Raw genomic sequence first — 23,457 nt, 5'->3', positions numbered from 1 at the left:
CTTTTCCTCCACTTCACGCGAAATATGTGTTTAGCTGTATTTTGATTTCCGCAAGAACTTCTATAGCTGGAAATCCCCACTTTCCCCCTCAATAAAAAAGGTAGCGGCCAAAGTACAATATAACTTTGAAATGTAGACAGTGGTCATGCCATATTCTACTGCCCCATCATTTCTATTAGTGAGATGGTTTAGTTGGCACGAGTATGTTACAGAAGGTGAAGGAGCGCCTTCAGCCCAATCAAACTATATTCCCATTCTGGTCAGTCCTAACATGATTAAATGCTATGCTATTTATCTGGGCTTAAGGCTTACCTGCACACAGCTTTTAAAGGCAAGTCTTTTCCAAGCACTAGCAGCCATGGGAGACCTGGGACTCACCTGACACAAGTTGGAATTAAGTAATGTAAAGAATGGGGTACAAAAGCGATGGGACTTACATTGTATAAACAAAAAAAGACATAGATCCTCTGCACTCTCCATGTACAGACTGGGGATAGAGCGTAGGATGACTTTTTTTGAACAAGTAGCTTATAAGGTTCCTGACTATTCACATTGAGTGTATTACAGATATTGTATTGTTTGATGTGTTCCTCCCCACTATGTAGCCGCCCTACCCTTCTTTTTTTTTGTCCTTCCTTTCCTTCCTTCTTTATTTTTTGTACCCCCTAAATTTTGAAAACTAATAAAAAATACTATTGAAGTTAAACTAGTGCCAAAGTATAATCTAATTCACCAGTTTTCACTATGATTATGTTTTAAAGGTTGATGCACCACAAGGCTGTGAATTTGACAAATATCAAGTTAAATCACAGTCAAGAGTTTGTTCAAATCCCACTTGGCCAAACAACTGCACCTGAACATGTTTGGAAAACCAGGTATGTCATCAATTATACAAATATGGATCCACATGCAAAATGAGAAAATGAGTAAATGTAACTTTAAAAATTGAAATAAATAATATTAATACTTACACCAGTAGTTCCAAACATATATAGATGGTAATATTCAGACTCGTAATACTTTTATTATTGTTGCAGGCTTACATTATCCACTGCACTGTACAACTTGCTAGAACATTTGATACAGTAGAAGCTAATATGAAGCTAATATGAAGAATGATAGAGTAGAATAATAGTAGAATAATAGTAAAATAATAGTAGTGCAGATTCAAAAGGAAATTTAAAACATTGATATACTTTTAAACAAGCATATTAAACATACTTATTAAAATGTAAAGGTGTATATGCACCCACAAGTAAAAAACATGAACATTTTCTAACCTGACCAAAGCATTTTCAAAACCTTTATTAAACAAGTTGAATGCCAGGGTGCATAAATGTGGCTATAAGAACTTGTCAGTGCAAGGATACTTTGCCAAATTAATGAGTCTTCCCGACGAGTGTCTAGCGTACCTGTTTCCTGTGTTCTTGGGTATGGGCTGCCTTAGTTTTGACCACTGTTGACGTTTTTGATTCAGTTTCCTGGTTGCCACTCATCTGAGCATTTGTGATATTGTGAGCACTATTCCTGTATGACCTATGGGCAATCCTAAATGCTGCATCAACTATAGCCACTCACTTCTCATTTGGAGTGGACACTGAACCTAATTTCAGTGTGTTACCTGATCATCTGCTGTGTGCACCTCTGCTGCTCCGGTGCTGTACACCATTGCGGATTCGGCAGCTGTACTACTGCAGTTCTGGGTCCACTAAAGCATATTATTAATTAGATCATAGTGAAACCAGTTTCCGTGTGTATCTACTATCAACTGTTCACCATTGCACTACATTTAAATTGTTCATCCAGGGTGTAATCCAATTGGCAAGAAACAGTTTTCCCATAATGTGAGAAAAAATGTGAATAAGTGAATAAAATAGGCTCATTTTAGTACAAAGATGACAAAATCACAAATACAAATATTACAATCCTGATATCTATTATTATTATTATTTAGAATTTGTATATGTTGTTTTCTGTAGAAGTGTCTGCCATCAATTGTGTCTATGTAGAACATAGAGACACATTTAACTAAAAGAACCACACGGCCCAATAGACTGCCCATTTTTATCACATGCATGTTTAAATTCCTTTAGCATTTTAGCCTCTACTACCTCTGTTGGAAGACTATTCCATCTACACTTAATTCAGGAAACACATTCTACTTCAATTTTGCCCTAAATCTGCTATCCTCTAGTTTTACTCCATGCCCTCTTGTTCTAGTATTTTCCTTCCTCTGTAAAATGCATACCCACTGCACCTTATTAATCGACTTAAAAAGTTATTTCTCTATTTCCCCACATTAGTGATAACGTGAACAACATTGGAAAGCTAATGCATCTACAGTGTCTCAATGCCAATGACAGTTACTGCCTGGGGCTGTCTCCTTTGGAATCATAATAAGTTCATATAGATTTCCGAACCATATTCTGTAGAGTATAAATATTCTATTAGTGCTGTCAAATTAAACAGCTTTCACTTCATATTCTGTGGAGAATTCTGAAAACTAACTGTGTGAGGGGTCGTGCAAATGTTTTGGCCTGTCCAATAACTATAGAATAGCAATGTAGAAATTCTCTAGATAACTAACAAAGATAAGTCAGCGACTATATAACCAATTTTAATGAAGTCAGAAAGACCATATATGTACATGGGATGTATTCTGTACTGTGGGCACCAAACTGTCTGTCTGGAATTAAGTTAAAGGACACAGAAAAATGCAAATTGAAGTCTATAATTGACATTTTAGGACAGCACTGAATATATTGACATTATATACATATCTCTTTAAGTAATGTCAAAGGGTGAGGACTAGTAAATGGTTCAATATTCCTTGTATTATAGGTTTCAAAATAAACCATGACAGCTTGGGATGTCCATCATAAAACAGATAACCATAAAAAGCATTCTTAAATTAAGCAAATATATTAGGAACCTATCCAGCGCTAGTTATCTGTCAAACACAAATAAAATAATACTTAAGAAAAAATACTTATATTCAGTGATAGGTGAAATTGGTGTTCTTTGTATTTCCTCAATGTTGAAAACATAACAAAGAAGAAAAACAAAAACAAATAATAGTGCAACACTGTACATATATAGGTGTACTACAATAATTTGCACACAATATAAATAAACTTCTTTACGTTTATGTATTTACATTACATTGCAAATTATTGGAGTACACTTATAATTATACAGGGTTGCACTATTATTTGTTTTTGCTTCTCTTCTTTTTTATGTTTTCAAGCATTGAGAAGTTATGAAGAACACCCATTTAACCTACCACTGACTATAAGTATTATTTCTGAGTATTATTTTATTTATGTTTGAGAGATAAATAGCCATGGTATAGGTTCCCAATACATGTTTAATTTGCTTGATTACATCAACTAGTGTGTAATTGATTTAGGAATCTACTAGCAGTAATTGATAGTGAAGCGCTGAGTAACATCCATTCTTCTGTTTTACATTCTGAAATTAAAGTTAACATTTAGGAAACTATTTCCATCAAAAAAAGGCAAAAATATAGTTAATGTTTAGCATTACTTACAAATAGAAATTGTACAGTAGATGACTTTTTTCTTTGTAATTCTTTTTCCCTCGTGTTTTTCGTCCAGGTGCTAAATGTTTCTATGTTTCTACTATAGGTTAGTTTTCATTCTATAGGTGAAAATGATTTCCCTTTAGGGTCTGTAACTTCCTCTTGCAGTGCTTCTTGATGATTTTCTATTATCTCAATAACAGTGGCCGTTTAATATTTCCACATTTTACCTCGCAGACAAGGGTGTCTTTCTGGACGCATTGTTGCGCTGAAGTGCTCAGGTGAGTCTTAAAACACATTTCTATGTTTATGTCCTCTTGGAATGTTTATTTTTTTTAATTGTTTTTCTAACAACTTTTTTTTTATAAATTTAATTAGCTCAATTTAAAAAAGAAATAAATTGTTTTTCTTAAAAACTTGGGATACGTGTGCTCAAATACTCTGGTTTAAACAAATTGAGATCCTCCTCCAAAGAGAAATAACTGACTCAAAGGTCTTGAGATCCCCATGGCCACAAGGCTTGACCTTCCAAAACCTCATCCAGGGATACATGATTTTTGCCTGACCCCCATGAGGAAACCTTAGAAGGGGTGCGGACAACATGTTAATGTTTCTCCCTGGAAAAATGCTGCTTTTGCTTGAACCTTCTTAAGCCTAATTACAAACCTGATCTGATCTCTGTAGAATGTGGATCTCGCTCCAAATCTTCCAGAATCATTGGGGGAAGTGATGTTGCCTTGGGTCGTTGGCCATGGCAAGTCAGCTTGTCCCTTAACAATAGGCACGTCTGTGGTGGCTCCATCGTGGCACATCAATGGATCATAACAGCTGCACACTGTGTACACAAGTAGGTCTTGATAAACTTCTTGCTGTCAAGTTCAAATGATCATGATCAGTGCTTCATTGACAATCTATTTATATTTAAAGAATAAGTGAGTTCTGTCAATATAATTAATTAAAGGACATTGCAATACCAGTTCTTGCCATATGTGTAAACAGAATTTGTTCCATGTACCATGGAAAATTGTGGCAGATGCTAGTTTATATTGAAAAAATGCACATATATGTAGCCTTATAGAACATCTTCCTCTTAGACTTAAAGTCAATCCAAATGTAGCAACCATAGCCTTGTGCTCTTAGAATGTTCATGTGTGTGCTTTGATGATTGGATCTTTGGTATAGAGCAATCAGTTTTCAGCTGATTATTATTATTATTATTATTATTATTAATATTTATTTATAAGGCGCCACAAGGCGTCCGCAGCGCCGTACAGAGACAAACAAAATTACAATACAATGGGAGACAGCACAGTACAGTAAACACAGCAACTCAGTAAGCTCAATGCGCAGCTAGAGAGGGCGGGGAAGGGGGAGGGAGGATCCGCAAACGACGGGGCCCAAGAAGGAGGGCGCAGAAGACAAGGAGACCCCCAGGGGGGAGGGGGGAGCGAGAGTGGACGTGGGGTGGAGGACCCTTGAGGAGGAGGGCTAAGTAGCTGGAGAGCAGAGTTAGAAGTGATGGAAACAGGAGGAGAGATGGCCCTGCTCAGAGGAGCGTACAATCTAAGGGGAGGGGTGGAACTGTATATTATACACATACATACATATACAGACAAAATGTTTATGGTTGTGTATGCGTGACTGCTCATATGGCATCTCACAATCTAAGGTAAGCTTATTGTAGTGTAAATGTTATGTTAAAAAAATTTTTATTAACATATGCTACACATTTGCAATATCTCTAAAAATGTAGTGTAACACCTTCATCCTAAAGGGAAAATTTCCCGAAGTATGAGTATTATATAATTTTTTGTGAATTGGGGCTGATTCGAAGTTCAGTGATGAACTTGCTTTTTGCTGTGAATTACAATGGCTCTTTTTAGTGCATTGTCTGGCACCCTGGATTGGTCTTGATTTGATAAAAGCACCATGTATTAGATGCAGAATTACCAAAGTTATCCAAGGAACAGGTGGAGCGATCAAATGAACCATAACTGAGTTAATGATCCAAGGACAATTCCATCTTGCACCACTTTTCTTTACTGACACTGCTGTATGGCAATGTTTCCTAGATGTGTTAGGAACTGCCGTGTGTTTGAGTCATTGCTCTGTCGCTTAGCATCCAGCCAGGTCGCTGCAGTCATTGTTTGAAAGTGTATGAAAATAATATTGTGATCTGTGAGACGGTCCAAATTGACTGTCAATGACTTGAAATTAGTGTTATTGAGGTTAATAATAAATATAGGGGCAAAAAATAGGGATCCAAAAACAAAACACGCAAGGGCGGTTTTGCCACAACCAAAGCCAAAACCAAAACACGAACTTAATCCAGATCCAAAACCAAAACCAAAACCAGAACATGGGGGTCAGTGAACATCTCTAGTCTGGAGTAGATAGATGGGAGGTGGATACTTTAAGGTCATCTATAACAAGCTCTGCAAAAATGGTCTTCCTTTGTGGAGGCCCAATTTCAACACAAAAATGATGGTACCTGGGAAAATAAAAGAGGTGGGTAAGTAATTTCCAAAATTCTAACTACACAGTGGATTTTTCTTTAAATACACCTGTATACCCAAATGAAAGAGCATCAACCCCTGCAAGTTAGATATACAACCTTTGTATCATATAAAGGTATCTGATAAAAGGCTCCCATCAAGCCTTGGTGCTTTTAGGGGACTTTGCTCCTTCCATTACCTAACTCTCAGTCTGTGGCTTCCTGCTTGTCACGGTTCCTCTCCTCACATAATGACACTGCCCCTGGTACATGTAGCCCATGTGCTCATTCTCATAATGACATGAGAGGAGAGATCACAAGATCAGCTCACACATACTGAAATGATCTGTGCTGCTGACTGGCTAATATACTGAGTATATAATGAATGAGCAGTAGATGAATATAAAATGCAATAAGCTGCTTAAACCAAGTTGTCACACACCTTAAAACCAAGAAGTTTGGCCACTGTATATAACCGTTATTGCCTTTCTTTTGTAAAAACAACATTTTCATTTGATCGAACACTGTGACTTTTCTGAGATTGAGAGCTCTGACCATGACTGCTTCTTCCTATTACAGTATTTTCTGTATTTCAGCTTTCTTCCTTTCTGTTCAGATATAAGGGATAAAGTAAAATTTTAGCTGCTACAAAATTAAATAAAATGTTATAAAAATATTTTTTTCAAACTCAGCTATAAGAGTAAAAATCACACTTTACTCAGTGAACAAATGCAAGATTCTCCAAAAATATATTACATGTGCATACATGCGGAACAGCAATTAGCATAGCTGTCTCACACTGCTAGGTCTGGGGATTAATTGCAATCAGGATGCCATTTGTGGGGAATTTGTAATTTCTGATTGGTGTTTTTGTAACCGTGGTAAGGGCATCAAATTGTAAGCTCCAGTACTGTAGAGATAAATGTGAATGAATAAAGTTATTTCATTGTACAGCACCACAGAATATGTTACCACTTAATAAATAAATGTTTATAATAACAATGCATATACCATCATATTTGCTTAGATAATACAAATCTTATGAATATTGATGATTAATCTGTTTTTAGTTACAGGTCTCCTCAACTGTCCAGCTGGTCTGTCCTTTCAGGCATTGTTAGTCACTCTCCAATGAGACAGAAGGCATCTGCAGTGGAGAAAATCATTTATCACCAGAAGTATGATGACAGAACTCATGACTATGACATTGCACTGATGAAACTGGAGAAGCCCTTAAATTATTCAGGTTAGCTTTCTACTACGTATTGGATCAGTGATCAAAGTGGACATATAGAAGTGACAGTATGAAAAATGTAATGGGAATGTAAGTGAATGGAATTTTGGCAGTTTTACAATCATGTCAGTAGGAGTATTGGCGGCATGGTATAACACTGTATAGTCCCTCGCTATAAATGGCACCTTAGTGCTGATAACCATGAAATTCAGGGAGCCTGTTCTGGATTGTACTTTCTGTTTCTAGTTATGAGAGCAGGTTGGAATGCCAACAGTTCACCACTACCTTAGCAGCAGGTGAGACTGAACTGTCAGACCAGCCACTAATGCTATGTGGCTTTTGTATATGCTTTTTGAATGTGGTTACTTATAGTTTTTATAATGAATATTATGCATACTTCCAACTTTGGCAATTTGTTTACCGAGAGGTCCGAGGGGCAGGTGGTGTGTGGGGGCGGGGCTTGGAGAATTGCCTCATTAGTCCCGTCCCCTAAACTGTCATTGCCATTTTTGGCCTATAACAGCAGTTGGCTGGGCCACAATGACACATGAATCACATCACTAAGTCCTGCCCCCTCCATTTAACTTATCAAACTGGACAGGATCCAGGAGGTTGCCCTGCTCTCCTAGGAGTCCGTGAAGACTCCCAGAAATTATGGAGTCTCCCGGACATTCTGGGACAGTAAACAACTATGATATTGTTAGGCTGCTGGCCTGATCACCAGCCCACAGAACTAGATGACGGAGGTTTCACCTTTAGCAGCCGCCTTTCCCTTAGAGCTTGATGCGCTCACCGGTACTCAGATGCCCCCAGGGCTTAGCTCCAGATGTAGTGTGGGTTGGTAATGCAGGACCACAGCGGCAGGCCAGGAGACTGGTAGAAAGCAGCGGGTTGTTAAAACGATAGCCAAGGTCAAGGGTCACAGGCAAGCAGGGTAGTCAGTTAACACGCCAGTGGTCAGATTCACAGGCAAGGTTGCAGGGTCTGAGGTACAGACCAGAAGGGTCAGGGTCACGAGAAAACAGGCAGAATCCAATTCCAAGCAGGGGGTTATACACGGGAGATCCAACAAAATACCCACAGGACAGGAACAAGGAAACAGGAGCAGGTCAGCAAGACTGGGACAGCAAAGCTAGAACCCGCAGTGACACTCAGTCCTCACTGCCTTAAATATCTAGATCAACCAATCAATCAGGGTTCATCCCTGAATTTCACTCAGGCCAGTAATAATTACATTAATCAGACCACAGGCTGCAACTGTTTGCGCGCACGCGCCCGGCTTCCTACATTGCCGGGACACGGCGCTACACAAGAGGTGTCCGACCGTTGCCTTGGCAACGTCCGGGCAGGATCCGGAAATTACGTCAAAGTGACGGCCGGGACACTAGAGGGCGCTAGGAGCGAGCCGCGGCGGCTGTGAGTACCGCCGCGGCTCGTAACAGATATGACGTTGTTCTGCATTAAGAGTGTCTGCCTATCCCTGTGTTTTTCTTTCTGGCAACAAGTAACATTTACTTTCCTTTATCTATATATGTAATTTCTCATGTTTCTTACTGCTTTGGTGAATGATGATTGTAATGTAATGATATGATTTCACACAGATAGCATACGTCCAGTGTGTTTACCACAATACGATCAGGATCTCCCTGCAGGCTCTGAATGTTGGATCTCAGGCTGGGGCCATACTCAGCCAGACAACAGTAAGTAACGCCAATAAATAGTAGAAGTACTAAGTCAAGGTTGCCAGAATTATTAATGCCATCCGGGGATAATTAGTGCACGCTGCTGTAGGGGACATGGCCAGCCCTTGGATGGGCAAAATCAGTTTGTGAAGATGTTGTGGTCTGCATGCAGAATGTGTGATTTGAGCTTAACAATTGGCAGATCATCTTAGAGCTACAAGTGCAGCTACTGACCTTCTTCTGTCTTTTTTATTATTTATAAATTTGTTGAGTAAGACCCATTACTGACAACTATAATTGCTTGAACTAATGCAGATGTGATCGGTATCCCAATTACCAATTTCCCTTGAACTTTTAGTGGTCATTGATAACTGAAGTCGCAAACCCCTATTTATAAGTACTTTAGGTGCTACATAGTAATTTTGCATTTATTTTTATATACTTAAATACTGCAAATATTTCAAAATATATCAAATTTAAACACAAAAATGAAAGAATATAATCAGGATCAGGCAGGATAACATCTACCTTCCATTCCTCTTCATGTACATTTTGTTCGCTCTCATTCACAATCACAATCCTACTTTATTTATAAAGCGGCATAACCACACAACAGCCTAGTTATACTGGATATGGGCTCTTTCTCATCTACAGCCCGGCCCGGTGCAGTTTTTCTGTATTGTTTATCTGCTCATGGTGTAATTGCATTGATTCTCTTATACAGTCTTAGTAAAAGCTTGGGCTGACCATGTTGCTGGTGGGTGAGTAACTGTGCTGCATCCTATTGGTTCATGCGGTCAAAGCCTCTTTTGTTGGCCATGTTAGTTGTATAGGGCTGTAAATAAGGAATGAAAGATCCCATGGGGACATTTCTGTTGACATGTCCCAAACTGGACAAACCATTCAAACCAGGGGCATTGGGTAAGCCTACACTAAGTTGTAAACCTAACACAAATTGCTTTACATGAAAGCTGCTTGTAACATTATAAATGTATCTGAAATTGAGCAGAAGTGAAGACATAGTATTTGTGTAACTCAAAGACATTTATGGAAGTTTACAGTAAACAACCCGATTTTACTCAGCTAACTAGATTATTTAAAATGTAATATATTTAAGTTATGATAATACCTGGGAATCTAGATGGAAAATTTCTTTCAGGTACCCACATAGTCATGGGTTGCTAAAAACACCAGCAGTGGTCAAAATACCTAATCCATTGATTTATTGATCACTGTGATTAACGCTATCGTTAAACCATTTTTAATAACTCACAGAAAGACCATGGACAGAACAAAATGTATCAATGGTGTGGTTAACAAAGCGTGATGTAAACCTAGAAACTGCATTAGGATTTGTATATACTAGTGTTTGTTTCGAGTTAAAAAAAATGCAAGTACAGACCCCCATAAAAACTGTGGCTGCTATCAGGGCTGGCACCACTGTTAAGCAAACCTATCCTAAGGGGGGTGATCGAGGCAATTGTCCCTCTAGCAGCACACTATACACTTCAGCCCAACTGCCGAGAGGCCGTCAGAGGATTCTGAACAGTCACTCCGATTATCTTTTAAACACAATTAGAGAAGCCAGGTAGCATCCTCTTCTTGTCTCTCAGTCACCAGGTCCAATCAAAGTGAAGGAGGGGCCCACCAATCAGAGTGAAGGAGGAGTATAGCTATGCTAATTCACAACCCCCCCCCCCTCAAAAAATTAAAGCCTAGATCTAACCCTGGGAATGGGCATAGCACTGTGGGAGCAAATGCAATACTGCCTCAACACTCCCGATAGTGAGTAACAACGGGTGTGGGTATGGTTTCCGTTTTTAGGCACAGTTACATGTGTTGTACTAGCTGTAAATATGCTAGGACAGTGAACAAATTTAAGCCCAGAGGGTATGAGGCCTTCTTAATGCCTATAGCTATTTCTATACTTAGAGCAGTTTTAGTCACAGTGTTAAATATACCACTATTTGGAGAGCTGATGCTTCAATGCCGTATGCTAAAACCACCCATAATTATATACTCTTATAGATTTGATGAACATACAGCATATAATAGCCATGGCTGCCTATTATCAGAACAGTGATAACTGAATTACTTGCTGTGGAATAGTTGCTGAATGGTTTCAAACGAAGGGACGATGATACCCTAGGTGAAGACAAACACTTCTAACTGTAGGGGAGAGTGAGTGAAAAGAGCTATAACTTTTTATGAAAGAATTAGGAATGATTGACTAGCTATTCCAGCTGCACAGAACATATTTTATGGTACTCAACCAGCCAGTGATTGATGCTGGTCTATTTAGAGCTTCTTATCTACTGCTAAAATATAACCATTTCTGTATGAGGCAGCTATTTGTAACACTACAAATGTATACAGTATGTGTAAGAGTTTCCTTAAAATATTGTGTGCTCTTTCAATGAAACAAGACATGCAGATAACATTTGTAATACAGAGCAGGAAATTGCTGCAGCTTTTCTGTTACCAGCTACTTAAAAGAAATGGACAATCAAATTATAGAGATGTTTTTTCCCTGTTCTTTGCCTATTTGAACCATTAAATATGTACGTGTGTTACAAGTAGAGATGGGCGGGCTCGGTTCCCTGAGAACCGAACCCACCCGAACTTTGAGTATCCGAGCGGCTCGGTACTCTCCCGCCCGTTCGGAATCCAAATCGAGGCCGAAGGTCATCGTGACGTCGTCGGATCTCGGGGCTCGGTTCTCACGATACTTGAAGATTATAAATACACGCCTCCACAGCAATCCATCGCCATTTGACAGAGGGAGAGAGCAGGGTGTAGTCACAGGCTGATTAGAGCAGGGACAGAGAATAGAATATTCTGAATCCAATTGTGCTAACAAAAATCGCTAGAGAAGAGAGGAGGATAGAGGAGTTTTGTTGTTTTTTTTCAATATTTGGCACTCAAAGTGCTTTTGGGGTGTCCCCCATAATTGTGCATAAATATTTCTGGCTGTCAAAATTACTATCTGTCAGCAGTATCTTACCAAAAATTTTTTAGCACTACAAGTGCTTTGGCCTCAGAATGGATTCAAAGCAGTCCACATATGATCAGAATGAGCAACCAGGTTCTGTCACCAGTCCTGATGTTAGTGTTCCCAGTACGTCATCTGGGCAAGGCGATGTCAAACTACACAGTGTTTCGAAATCAGTCCAAAAAACAAAAACCACAAAAAATTTTACTGTGTTGAAGCGAAAAAGAAGTGTTACTGAGCAAAAGTTAAGTGCCGATAAAAAAAAAATTGCCAACATGCCATTCTACACACGCAGTGGCAAAGAGAGAATGAGGCCTTCACCTTTGCCTATTAGTGGCAGATCCCAAAAAGTTACAGAGCCTACAATTGGTGCACAACTACTGTTACGCGTCAAAGCCGAGCTGCAAGATAACAGTGAGGCATTAGGGGATAATGTTTGCTCTGATTCACAAATGACACCAATCCCTGTGGAGAGTCCATCCAACAGTGGGATGTCTAATCGTGAGCATTCTGCTGATGTGTGCCTTAATAGCCCGAGTGTAGCCGGTGATACACAAATTGAGGATGCCACTTTGGAATTAGAAGAGGATGAGGGGGAGATTTGTGTAGGCGACGAGGGCGCTAATGAGTATGTTGATGAGGATGAGGTTGTTTGTGTAAGTCCTGCACCAGTGGCAGCAGTTCTGGCAGGTGACAAGAAAAAGGCCATGGTCATGCCTGAGCATAAAACAAAAAAATCCACTTCTTATGTGTGGAATTATTTCTACCCAAATCCAGACAACAATTGTATAGCCATTTGTAGTGTATGTCAAGCCACAGTCAGTCGAGGGAGGGACCTTAACCATCTTGGAACCTCGTCTATGTTACGCCATTTAACGAGAGTTCATGGCAAAGTGTTGGGAAAAGCTGAAAGTTCTTCCCAAAAAATTACAAGCACTCCATCATCAGCTAAGACCCTCCGCTCACCGACATCCCGACGGCTACAAAATACACCCACCACACCATCCTCATCAATATCCTCAGTAGCGCTCGGAGTTAGCATCCCACTTATTAAAGTTGGATGACTCCTGCACTATTATTGATTCCTCTGAAGAAAGCATTAGTCCCACTGCTGCTGCTGCTGGGGTTGAATCATCAGTCCAGAGGCAGGTCAAGATAATGAGCAGTCCTACATTTCAGCAATTAACTGTGAAACAATCATTTGCTAGGGGAAGCAAATATGACAGCAGTCACCCAGTCGCCAAGCGAATCACCGACGCCATGGCTGCAATGTTAGTGTTAGATCTGCGTCCAATCTCCACAATAAACGCAGCTGGTTTTTAACAATTAATTGAGGCTTTGTGTCCGCGCTACAGAATTCCATCTCGACACCATTTCTCCCGTAAAGCAATTCCACAACTATACTAAAAAGTGTGTAAAAATGTAGAGATTGCGCAGAAAAATGCCATTCTGCCCACTGTCCACTTAACCACAGATACGTGGACAAGTGGAAGTGGCCAAACCAAAGACTATATGACTATGACAGCCCACTGGGTTGGTCATTCACCTTCACCAGCAGGAACAGCAGCAGCATGTACACCACTACGTAACATTTGTCACACACAGGCCATTCTTTGTATCACCGGCTTCACTAACAGGCATACAGCTGACAATTTGTTACGCAAACTAAAAGATGTGATTGATGCATGGCTTATACCACTTGGACTCTCCCCACGGTATGTAATTTCTGATAACGCCAACAATATAGTGCGAGCATTACAGCTGGGTGATTTACAACACATTCCCTGTTTTGCTCACACCATCAACTTGGTGGTGCAGAGCTTCCTACGAAAAAACCGTGAGGTGCAGGAGATGCTTTCGGTGGCCCGTAAAATTTCAGGCCATTTCAGGCATTCACCCACAGCATGTAGGAGATTACAGCAGCTCCAAGAGCAGTTTAACTTGCCCTGCCACCAACTTAAGCAACAGGTGGTAACTAGGTGGAATTCCACCCTGTACATGCTTCAGAGGATGGAGGAACAGCACAAAGCCATCCAAGCATATTGCACAAGCCATGACATTGGTAAAGGAGGGGGGATGTATTTCACTCTTGCACAGTGGGGAATCCTTTCATTGCTGTGCAAGGTGCTGAAACCATTTGAAGTTGTGACGTGTGAGGTGAGTGCAGACTCTGCTAGTTTGAGCCAAGTCATTCCTTTAATTAGACTATTGGAAAAGCAGCTTGAGAAAATGAAGGAGGAGCTGAAAGCAAGCAATTCAGCAAAGTATGTTGGCCTTGAGGATCATTGTGAAGCGAATTAAGTACTTGATCGACGAGTTATTAAAATCTTGAACTCTGATCAGTACGTTTTGGCCACTGTGCTTTATCCAAGGTTTAAGACCTACATTGAGTCTTTATTTGTAAATGAGCGAGATGTGAACTTTTGCAAGGAGCTATTGCTCAGCAAGTTGGCCGCTGAACTGGGCCTCGGCTTGACGACGTGTCCTCCTTCACTTTCTCAAGCTGCTGCTGCTCGTAAAAAATTTAATTTCCCAAAAAGAAGCAGGGAAGACGCAGGGGGCAGACCAGAACAATTTAACATCTGGGCTGGTTTGAAGGATTTTTCAAAAAAATGTGTCACTTTGCCCATAACTCCATCCAATATGAGTATAAACATGCAAAGGATGGTGGAGGATTACTTTCAAGAGGAAGTTGATATGGAAATGTCAGACAGTCCTTTTCCTTACTGGGAAGAAAAGCAGGCCATTTGGAAACCCATGTACAAACTTGCTTTGCAATACTTAAGCTGCCCACCCTCCAGTGTGTACTCTGAACGAGTGTTCAGCACAGCAGGGAACTTAGTCAGTGATCGCCGTAGAAGGTTACTTCCCAAAAATGTGGAGAAAATGATGTTTATAAAAATGAACTACATCTTCCACTAGGAAGGCCTTCACCATCCAAGACATCCAAGCACTGACTGTTCTCTAATGGCGGATTCAAGCGGCGATGAATTGATAGTCTGTGATTATGATGTACACACTGATGAGGGTGAGGATGAAGCTGAAGATGATGACGATAACATCTTTTTAAAACTTTCTATATAAGTGTAGGGTGCAATCTACCCCCAAAGAGGAAAGGGACTTGTTACGTGATATGGAAATGCCACGTCTTGAAAGGCTGCTGTTTGGGCAATTTCTCCTTAAGGGTAGAGTGTCATAAACAGAGTGACCCCAAACTGGCTTTGTCCATTTCTCTTAATATTGTACAGTCTATAACGGCTGAATTTTTTTGTATTTTCGACAAGTGGAGGGGGGCCTAGAGAGCCAGAAACCAAACTGGCTTTGTCCATTTCAATTAATATTGTACAGTCTATAACGGCTGAATTTTTTTGTATTTTCGACAAGTGGAGGGGGGCCTAGAGAGCCAGAAACCAAACTGGCTTTGTCCAATTCAATTAATATTGTACAGTCTATAACGGCTGAATTTTTTTTGTATTTTCGACAAGTGGAGGGGGGCCTAGAGAGCCAGAAACCAAACTGGCTTTGTCCATTTCAATTAATATTGTACAGTCTATAACGGCTGAATTTTTTGTTTTTTTCAACAAGTGGAGGGGGGCCTATAGACACAGAAAGCAAACTGCCTTTTTCCATTTCTTTACATATTTAACTATAAGTGTAGGGTGTAATATACATCCAAAGATAATGGCTGCATTGCCAATATGCATAGATGGAGAGGAAGACAATCTGTTTTGTGTGTAGAATAAATGAAGGCCTACCTACCAGGAATTAAACAGTTTTTTTGATAATTTATTAACTTTACAATTAGATTACTTATCTATGAAACAGGTGGAGCACTAAATTGGGCTATTTTAGGCCCAAAAACATTGATTTTCCAACAAAATAGCAAAACAAAACCAAACAAAACCAAAACCAAAACACGCAATGGCGGTTTTGCAAAACCAAAACCAAAACACAACGGTAATCCAGATCCAAAACCGAATACAAAACCAAAACACGGGGGTCAGTGACCATCTCTAGTTACAAGTTTACAGGTCTTTTAAGAAAATATAAATGGATTATAATGATAATGTGTATTTCTTCCATGACTTTAGCACACATGCCCCGTAGTCTGAAGGAAGCCATGGTTCCCCTAATTAGCACTAAGAAATGCAACAGTTCCTGTATATATAATGGTGACATCACTCCCAGAATGCTCTGCGCTGGATACCTCGATGGAAAGGTGGATGCTTGCCAGGTATGGGATTACAGGCACATTCAAAAACCTTTGAGAACTAAATGCTCTATTCCTTCATGACAACTTTTATGTCTACAACAGTAATAAATGTAAATATGTAAAGAAACAAGGTTCACTGAGCAAAATACAATTATCCCATACTATATATTTTATTGGATATTCATAGACACAACATTAAACAACAATAACGACGGATTGTTCATCTTTAAAAACTGGTTTCTTATAAGTATTTCATAAAACATGAATATTGTTAGAGATATGTTGAGGAGTACATATTAGTGGTCATGTAGAGAAAGACACATTTGCACATCGAATGTAGTAAGCAGGAAAAGACACGCACATGAAAAATCACATTTACATGCATATGATCAGTCAAACTCAAACGCATCCAGCTGTACATTAATAGCATATATGCCAGGAGCATGTCATGATTAACAAGTGTGTATACTTAAGCCCCATAATAGCGAAGGGATAGAGTAGAGATGTGGCTTGACAGTGTTAGCAGCAAATACTAAAGTTGCATTAACCTATTTGTACACAATATAATAATGTAATGATGTGTCATATCCCCAAGAGAGAATAGTGTTTGGACAGTGCTATTATTGAATGTGAAAATCAAATTTACCATATAAGTATAATTAAATCCAAACATCTGTTGTTCCACTTTAAAAGTCAATCGGAATCTTATTTATTGCTGTAGTTCATATGGAAATATAAATTAAATAATGCGAATAGATGGCCACAGCTTTGTGTAATATAGCAGCCACACTAATGAATGAAGTATTATCTGACAATAGCAATGAGCCTTCAGCAATATTTAACTTCTTGAATCATGCTTTTTAAATCTATATCGTCCTCTGTGCCAAACCTAAAACTGTTCCACTTCAAAGACGTTATCTAAAATTACTGCTATCAAATAGATGATTAAAAAATTAGGTAAAAAGAACTAATTAGGCAAATGTTAATGTATTGTAAAAAAAAAACCCATATAGGTTCATCTCCTAAGGAGATGGTTAACACAATATGATAGGGACAAGTAAAATAGAGAACAAAATATTCACAACTATACAGATGGCAATAGTACTTTTCTAAGAGTATTTCATCATCACACATGTTACGGTCTTCATGGTCTTATTGGCCTGACAAAATAGCCCCAAAGTTGTGAGATCAGTGGTGAACTTCACATAAAAATTAAGCTTCCTGTTATGGCCACCAGTGCGTCATAAACTTGTAGAACTAGTGAAAGAGGTCTTCACCTATAGCAGCTGCCTTTCCCGTAGAGACTGGTTACGCTCACAGGTAGTCGGATGCCCCCAGGTCTTACACTCAGAACCACAAGCGATGATTCAAGTCCAGGTAACAGGCAGAAGGTCAGGGCAACAAGTGGTGATTCAAATCCAGGTAACAGGCAGAAGGTCAGGGAAACAAGCGATGATTCAGGTCCAGATAACAGGCAGAGGGTCAGGGCAACAAGCAGGTACCAAGATCCAGGAGACAGGCAGAGGTCATACTCAGAAGTCAATCCAAAAGACTTTCACCAATACAGCACAGGAGCAGGTCAGCTAACTGGAAACAGGACGCTATAACCGGAACGAAGGCTAAGCCCTCCCTGCCTTAAATACAGAGACTGACCAATGGGGCACAGAGAAATCCAGGTTGGGGCAATCAGCCTCAGGGGCAGACTAATTAATAATTAAACCCCTAACTAGTTGCACACACGTCTGGCTGCCCTCAATGATGGGATGCGGAGCTACAGACCAGAACGTCCCGATCATTGCCTAGGCAACGGTCGGCTGAAAACAGGAAGTGACTAGGCAACGGTCTAGGCAACGGTCGGCCGAAAACAGGAAGAGACGTCCCGTTCGTCATGGAGACAGCCGGGACGCGTCCTGTGGGCACGGAGAGTCACGCGGCTTGAGGCACCACCACGGCTCATGACACTTCCCTTGATTATTATATGTATGTGAACCAGTTGGTCGACCTCTAGTGACTTGACTGAGCGCCTTCAAAAAAACATTTAGCTCATAAAGACCCATTATTTTTAAAGAACAGTTCCTACCTACATCTTCCTACATCCTGAAACACATACCATAGATTTTTGAGGAGAAAACTGTTAAAAGATTATAAGGCAAAAATCTGCAACATTGGATTCAAGTTACTATTTTGAGGAAGGGCAAAGTTAATTAAAACTGCATTTACATATGGGATATGCACTCCCTGCAGTAAATTCTATGGATATTAGAAGTCACTTAGACGTTCTGTGACTATGTAAATGCATAAGGCTACATTAACCAGCAACATATTCCACATATGACTTGCTGGAGAACTTTAGGGGGTAAATATTTTGTCTTAAAAGCCATTTAAATCACCCTCCGCAAAGTCACCGAATATTGTCAACTTGCAAAATCCGCACTTTAATACATTTACCCCTAGGAATGTAGATGTGAAAAGCAATAAAAACAAGGAAAGAATGAAATCCGTGAGAACTCCTTTAACCCTCATATAATGATTCAACATTGTTTGACCTCATAACACCCAACCAGCCATCAATGTCTAATGAAATGCACAATATATTCATTCAGTTAATGTAAGAAAACACTTTACCCCTCAGTAAAACCTCACCTTCTCTGACCTTGTTGTTGCAGGGTGACAGTGGTGGTCCATTGGTATGTCAGACTGATTACACCTGGCGCTTAGTTGGGGTGGTGAGCTGGGGAATGGGATGTGCTGAGCCCAATCGCCCTGGTGTATACACAAAGATTGCATCTTTCTTGGACTGGATCCATGGCATCATTGAGGTAACTATCAATTCCTGGCTAAATGGCCAGTAGATATTCTATTGTTGGACTTATTGGAATAAAGCCCTTTCTCTATTGCAGGACGACTAGATGATATACAAGAACATCAGCAGGACTAATGGATGCATGTATAACGGTCTTCAAATCTCATCCACTTTTCATCCACCTGGACTCTCTCCAACCATTATGCAGAATATTGTCCACTAGGAATAATGGGAAGTTCATTGAACATGTTATTGTTGTGAAACATCTATATGCGTGACATTCCATAGACATATCTAATATATTCATATTTATATATTTCCTTATGAAATATAGTGAGTTGCAATCTAGTGAACTACATGGAGCAATAATGCAATACAGTGCAATCACTTAGTCATAAATATCGAAAGCCTATGTCTACATCATAAAACATTTAAACCAGTGTATCACTGGTTTCTCTGCATGGTGTTCAATGACAGTTAACAAAAATAAATAAATAAAACTTTATTTAACCTCGTTATTAAATAAAATTCAGGTGCACTCATTGGATTTATACCTTTATTGGAGCCTAAATTTATTATTATTATTTTAATAAAACACTGCAGTGTGGTACAATTAACAATAAAGGGACAATAGTTGGAAGAATGTTAAAATAACTTGTGGCTAAAATGTATAGAAACCGATTTTTTTTTAAAAAATAAAATTGTAAGATTAAAACCATCACCGATAGTCTCTTAATATAATATCACTATAGTAATTGCTAGACTGGCACCTTGTGAAATACCTGGTGGGCCCTCTCACACCAGAACTCTTTCTGACCTCTTCCTTCATCACACTTTGGACCTAGACAACTGAGCCTAACTTAACACTGGTGTGTATGGCATACATGGGTACAGTGGAGGGAGAGGGAGGTGCTTGGAGGGCAGACTCGTTAAGCACTTGCCACGCCCTTGGAATGCTGGCCATGCCCCTGGTGGCACACTATTTTGTGGACCTTGGCTTTCCCCAATGAGCCCTTCATACCCCAGTCTGATACTGCTGGTAGTATTCAAACACAGAATAGTTTTATATAACCAGTCCTGAATTTCCATCTAACTTTCCCTATATACAAATGTTTCAAATGCTGGCAGTTAGATAACTAAATCCTCTTAAGCTAGTAGTGACTGCCAAGGTTTTAGGAATGATGTACAGTATATAACACTAAGATTATTATTTAGGCATCTATTCCCTGGAAGCATAAGCTGTTGGGCCTTTAAGCATACAGGTTAGACAGTTACTCTGAGCAACTGGAAGATCTCTACTAAACCAGAACATAGGTCATCTGTTGTCATGGTTTTGAGTTTTTCTGACATTTTTTAATTTTTTTAATATAGTAAATGAAAAAAGTGATTACCTTTTATGTTCATTTATGAAAAAAGATTTGTGTGGTTGATTTTCATGTAATTAGAATAACTGATTGTTGTAGTAATTACTGTTTTTTTGCTCTATTCTCATTGAAGTTACATAATAAATCTTATTTAACTAATTTTGACAGCTGTATCCTCTATGGAGATTTTACTTTTTATTAGTGAAATACATCTTATGATTGTAGAGAGCAGCTATCAGCACTGTCGCAGAAATACAAATTCGAGAATCATTTTTCCCTTGAACCTGACAAAGGACAGATCATTTAGTAAGGCTCTCAACATCCTTGTATCTCAGATTTTTTGAGCTTTCTAACACATGTATATTTCTTAGCATTCTCTTCTTGCTGCTGCATATTGCACACAACATATAGGGTTAAAGCTGTGTAGGATGGTGCCCCCCAGATGTGGAGCCTGTGAAGAGAGTGCAGAGGATAGTACTTACCCAAACAGCGATCCAGCACAGGTAAGTGCTTTATTACCCACAGCATCCCCCGGCATTGGTGACAGAAAGTCGGGAACAATTTGCTATCAGCCAGACAGTGGCCAGGATGGTAAGCCAATCAGGGCTCACATCCGGCCATTTGAATTTGGTGCCAATCAGTTTGTTGCTTCGTTTAGTCCTGCCCTCTGCACTGGTCTGATAAGACCAGAACAGGGAGCTGAAGAAAGAAGATGTCGACAGAAGAATAAGAGAAGACAGAAAAAAAGAGCAGAAGCGTGAAGAGGACAGAAGAGAGACGCCAGAAGAGCCCTCTGCAATCAACAGAAGAAAGCCGATGTACATTGAAGAAAACAGAGTTTCTTCAATCAAGAGAAGCAGTGAACAGGAAAAGAGGTGCCGTCGGCTGGAGAGATTGGAAGACGGCATGTAGAGGGTTGGTTTCCTGGGCAGAGCAGGTATCTATTGTTCCCATACTCTGCTCCACCACCACCTATGTCGGGCACAAAATTGATCACTAGGCCTATGGAGCATTAATAGGCACAAGGCCCCAAGTGTGTCGGGTGTATTTTGCCAGGGCCTTCATTTAGTTGGGCCACAGCTTAGCCAGGTTTAGAACCAGTATCAGGTTTAGAGGCCTGTGGGCACATCATACAGGAGTAGCCTGTGGGGACAAAGTCAATTCAGCACTAGGCCTTTGGAAACAAACTTGGCACGAAACCTGGCAACAGTTAGGAGGTAGCCCTGTAATTGTGACACCGTTCCTGGTCTGTCCCCATTTAATCTCTGGTGGCCATTTTGTGGTGGTCATTTATACACCTGTCAATATATCTGCATTGTGCCCTTGCCCTCAATCGTCAGGACCCCATTAAAGGTAGGCCTTTGAGGTGCTTCCCCTTACGGGATCCAGAAGTCAGGCCCCATTAAAGGTAGGCTTTTGGTATCAGATATTGTAACTTGTTGTCTGTATTCTGTGGATCGGTGTATTGGAATCATGGGGTTGTAGAAAGGGTAGTATACTACATCTAGTGCTAGGAGTTAATGTTGCATAGCATACTGGTCATGTAGAATGTTGTTGGGCCCAGGGTTCTGCTGTTGTATTGTTGTATGTAGCCAGCACTAGAGTGGGTGGTATATACTAGCCCGATACATAGCTTTGTGGGTGGGCAGTTGTGTGTCACCATTTTTCCTAGACACCAATCCTGGAAGTAGTGGACGACCATCAATAGGAGACAGTGACTCCCTGGTGAATATCATGGTTTCATCTTAATCTTGATGGGGCCCTCACCGGGACATTGGTGAGTAACATATTTGGGTAGGATACTTCCCTGTCTTGAATATCTGTTGCCCTGCGCCCAGGCCCAGACTCAGACCAAAATCCAGGTGTCGAGTAAAGTGTAGGGTCTCTACTTCTGCCCATTACCATGGGGAATCTTCTTCCTTCTACTCTGTATTACTGCACACCAGTAATTGTTGTGGTTTCTCCCCTAGCCCAAAGCGATGTGTGAGAAGCGATGCCAAGGAGTCAGTACGAATGGTAGGTGGGATGATCATTTTCAGGTAAGAACTCTATAAGTGTCTGTCTGGAATTTCCCACAGGTACTACAGCTGTATGCTTAGATTATATGACCAGGAATCAATCAGCATGATTAATGGCCCTTACACTGGAGTTTTAGGCTGTCACTGACAGATAGGGTGACAAGTGATGGATGTGTGTCCAGCTGCATGGGGCTATTGCTTATGTGGCACATGGGGCTTAAACATGCGATGAGAATCCATTGTACAATGTCAGCTCTGATTCATTTACATAAAAAAACATTTGCAATAACAACATGACAATACCAGTCGCCAGATAGGATGTATTTCTGACAAGAGAATACTTATATTGAAATGTTGCATTGGTGAACAGTGCTTACTCTTTTATCATGCCTACACTTGTCATGTTTCACAAGTTTTTAACTGAAAGGGGTATACTGCTAACAGCTGTTATACTGGTGTCTGTGTAGAAAAGGTGGTGCTGCTCACCAACGACCAATCAGATGTTTTCTTTCATTATCTAACCTGTACTAGAAAAATTACAATTAGAATCTCAGTGGTTGCTATTGGCAACACCTGCTGTTCTACACACATTCTTGTAGAATTAAAATGTCCCTCGAAATGTGTTTGTTAGAGATTCTTGAAAAATTTATAGTATAACCTTGTCACAATCAGAAGGTATTGGGAAGCCCAAAGTGTTTGCCCGGTTTGATACTACCCCCGTTAAGGTGCGGAGTCTAACTGAGAGGGAGGCTCCCGCAATGGTGCATAAACTTGGCGGCTTGCTAACCGCAGGTTGCGGTCCTCTCAGAGGGTAACGGGCGAAAACCTGAGGGAGAGCTGGAGAACAGAGAAACCGGTGGAGCAGGAAAAGAAGTTCAGAAGCAAAGACTACTGATGAAATCCTGAGGGCTTCATAGCGCCCAGAATCAGGAATACAGATAGATAAGAGTCTCTGCAGCAGCCATTGCTGGAAGAATCCTGTGGAGCTGGGTTAGCGCCGTTGAATCAGGAACACAAGTAGATAAGCAGGGATACAGGAGCCAGTACTGGGACACGTCTAACCAGGAGGAGAGATCTAAAGATATGGCAACTTGTTAGAGAAGCAGGTGCTTTAAA

The 23,457-nt window shown here is 40.2% G+C and overlaps 1 protein-coding gene across 1 annotated transcript; it reads left to right on the top strand.

The window, feature by feature from the left end:
* The first annotated feature begins 203 nt into the window (after nucleotides 1–203).
* Nucleotides 204–23,247, top strand: TMPRSS5 (transmembrane serine protease 5). The gene is made up of 11 exons (XM_075189626.1): nucleotides 204–259; nucleotides 762–875; nucleotides 3,779–3,822; nucleotides 4,226–4,388; nucleotides 7,106–7,281; nucleotides 8,871–8,969; nucleotides 16,035–16,177; nucleotides 18,823–18,975; nucleotides 20,695–20,826; nucleotides 22,294–22,362; nucleotides 23,134–23,247. The coding sequence occupies exons 1-11, from the start codon at nucleotides 204–206 to the stop codon at nucleotides 23,245–23,247; spliced, it is 1,263 nt and encodes a 420-aa protein (XP_075045727.1).
* Nucleotides 23,248–23,457: the final 210 nt, after the last annotated feature.

The sequence above is a fragment of the Mixophyes fleayi genome, chromosome 11, assembly GCF_038048845.1.
Source record: "Mixophyes fleayi isolate aMixFle1 chromosome 11, aMixFle1.hap1, whole genome shotgun sequence".
Classification (NCBI taxonomy): Eukaryota; Metazoa; Chordata; class Amphibia; order Anura; family Limnodynastidae; genus Mixophyes; species Mixophyes fleayi.
This window is presented reverse-complemented; position numbering and strand designations above follow the sequence as displayed.

Excerpts from the sequence above, each read along its gene's own strand:
- TMPRSS5 (XM_075189626.1), top strand. The coding sequence starts at position 204 with ATGTTACAGAAGGTGAAGGAGCGCCTTCAGCCCAATCAAACTATATTC. Across the intron at positions 8,970-16,034 it reads CCATACTCAGCCAGACAACA|CACACATGCCCCGTAGTCTG; the intron begins GTAAGTAACGCC and ends CCATGACTTTAG. Across the intron at positions 16,178-18,822 it reads GAAAGGTGGATGCTTGCCAG|GGTGACAGTGGTGGTCCATT; the intron begins GTATGGGATTAC and ends TTGTTGTTGCAG.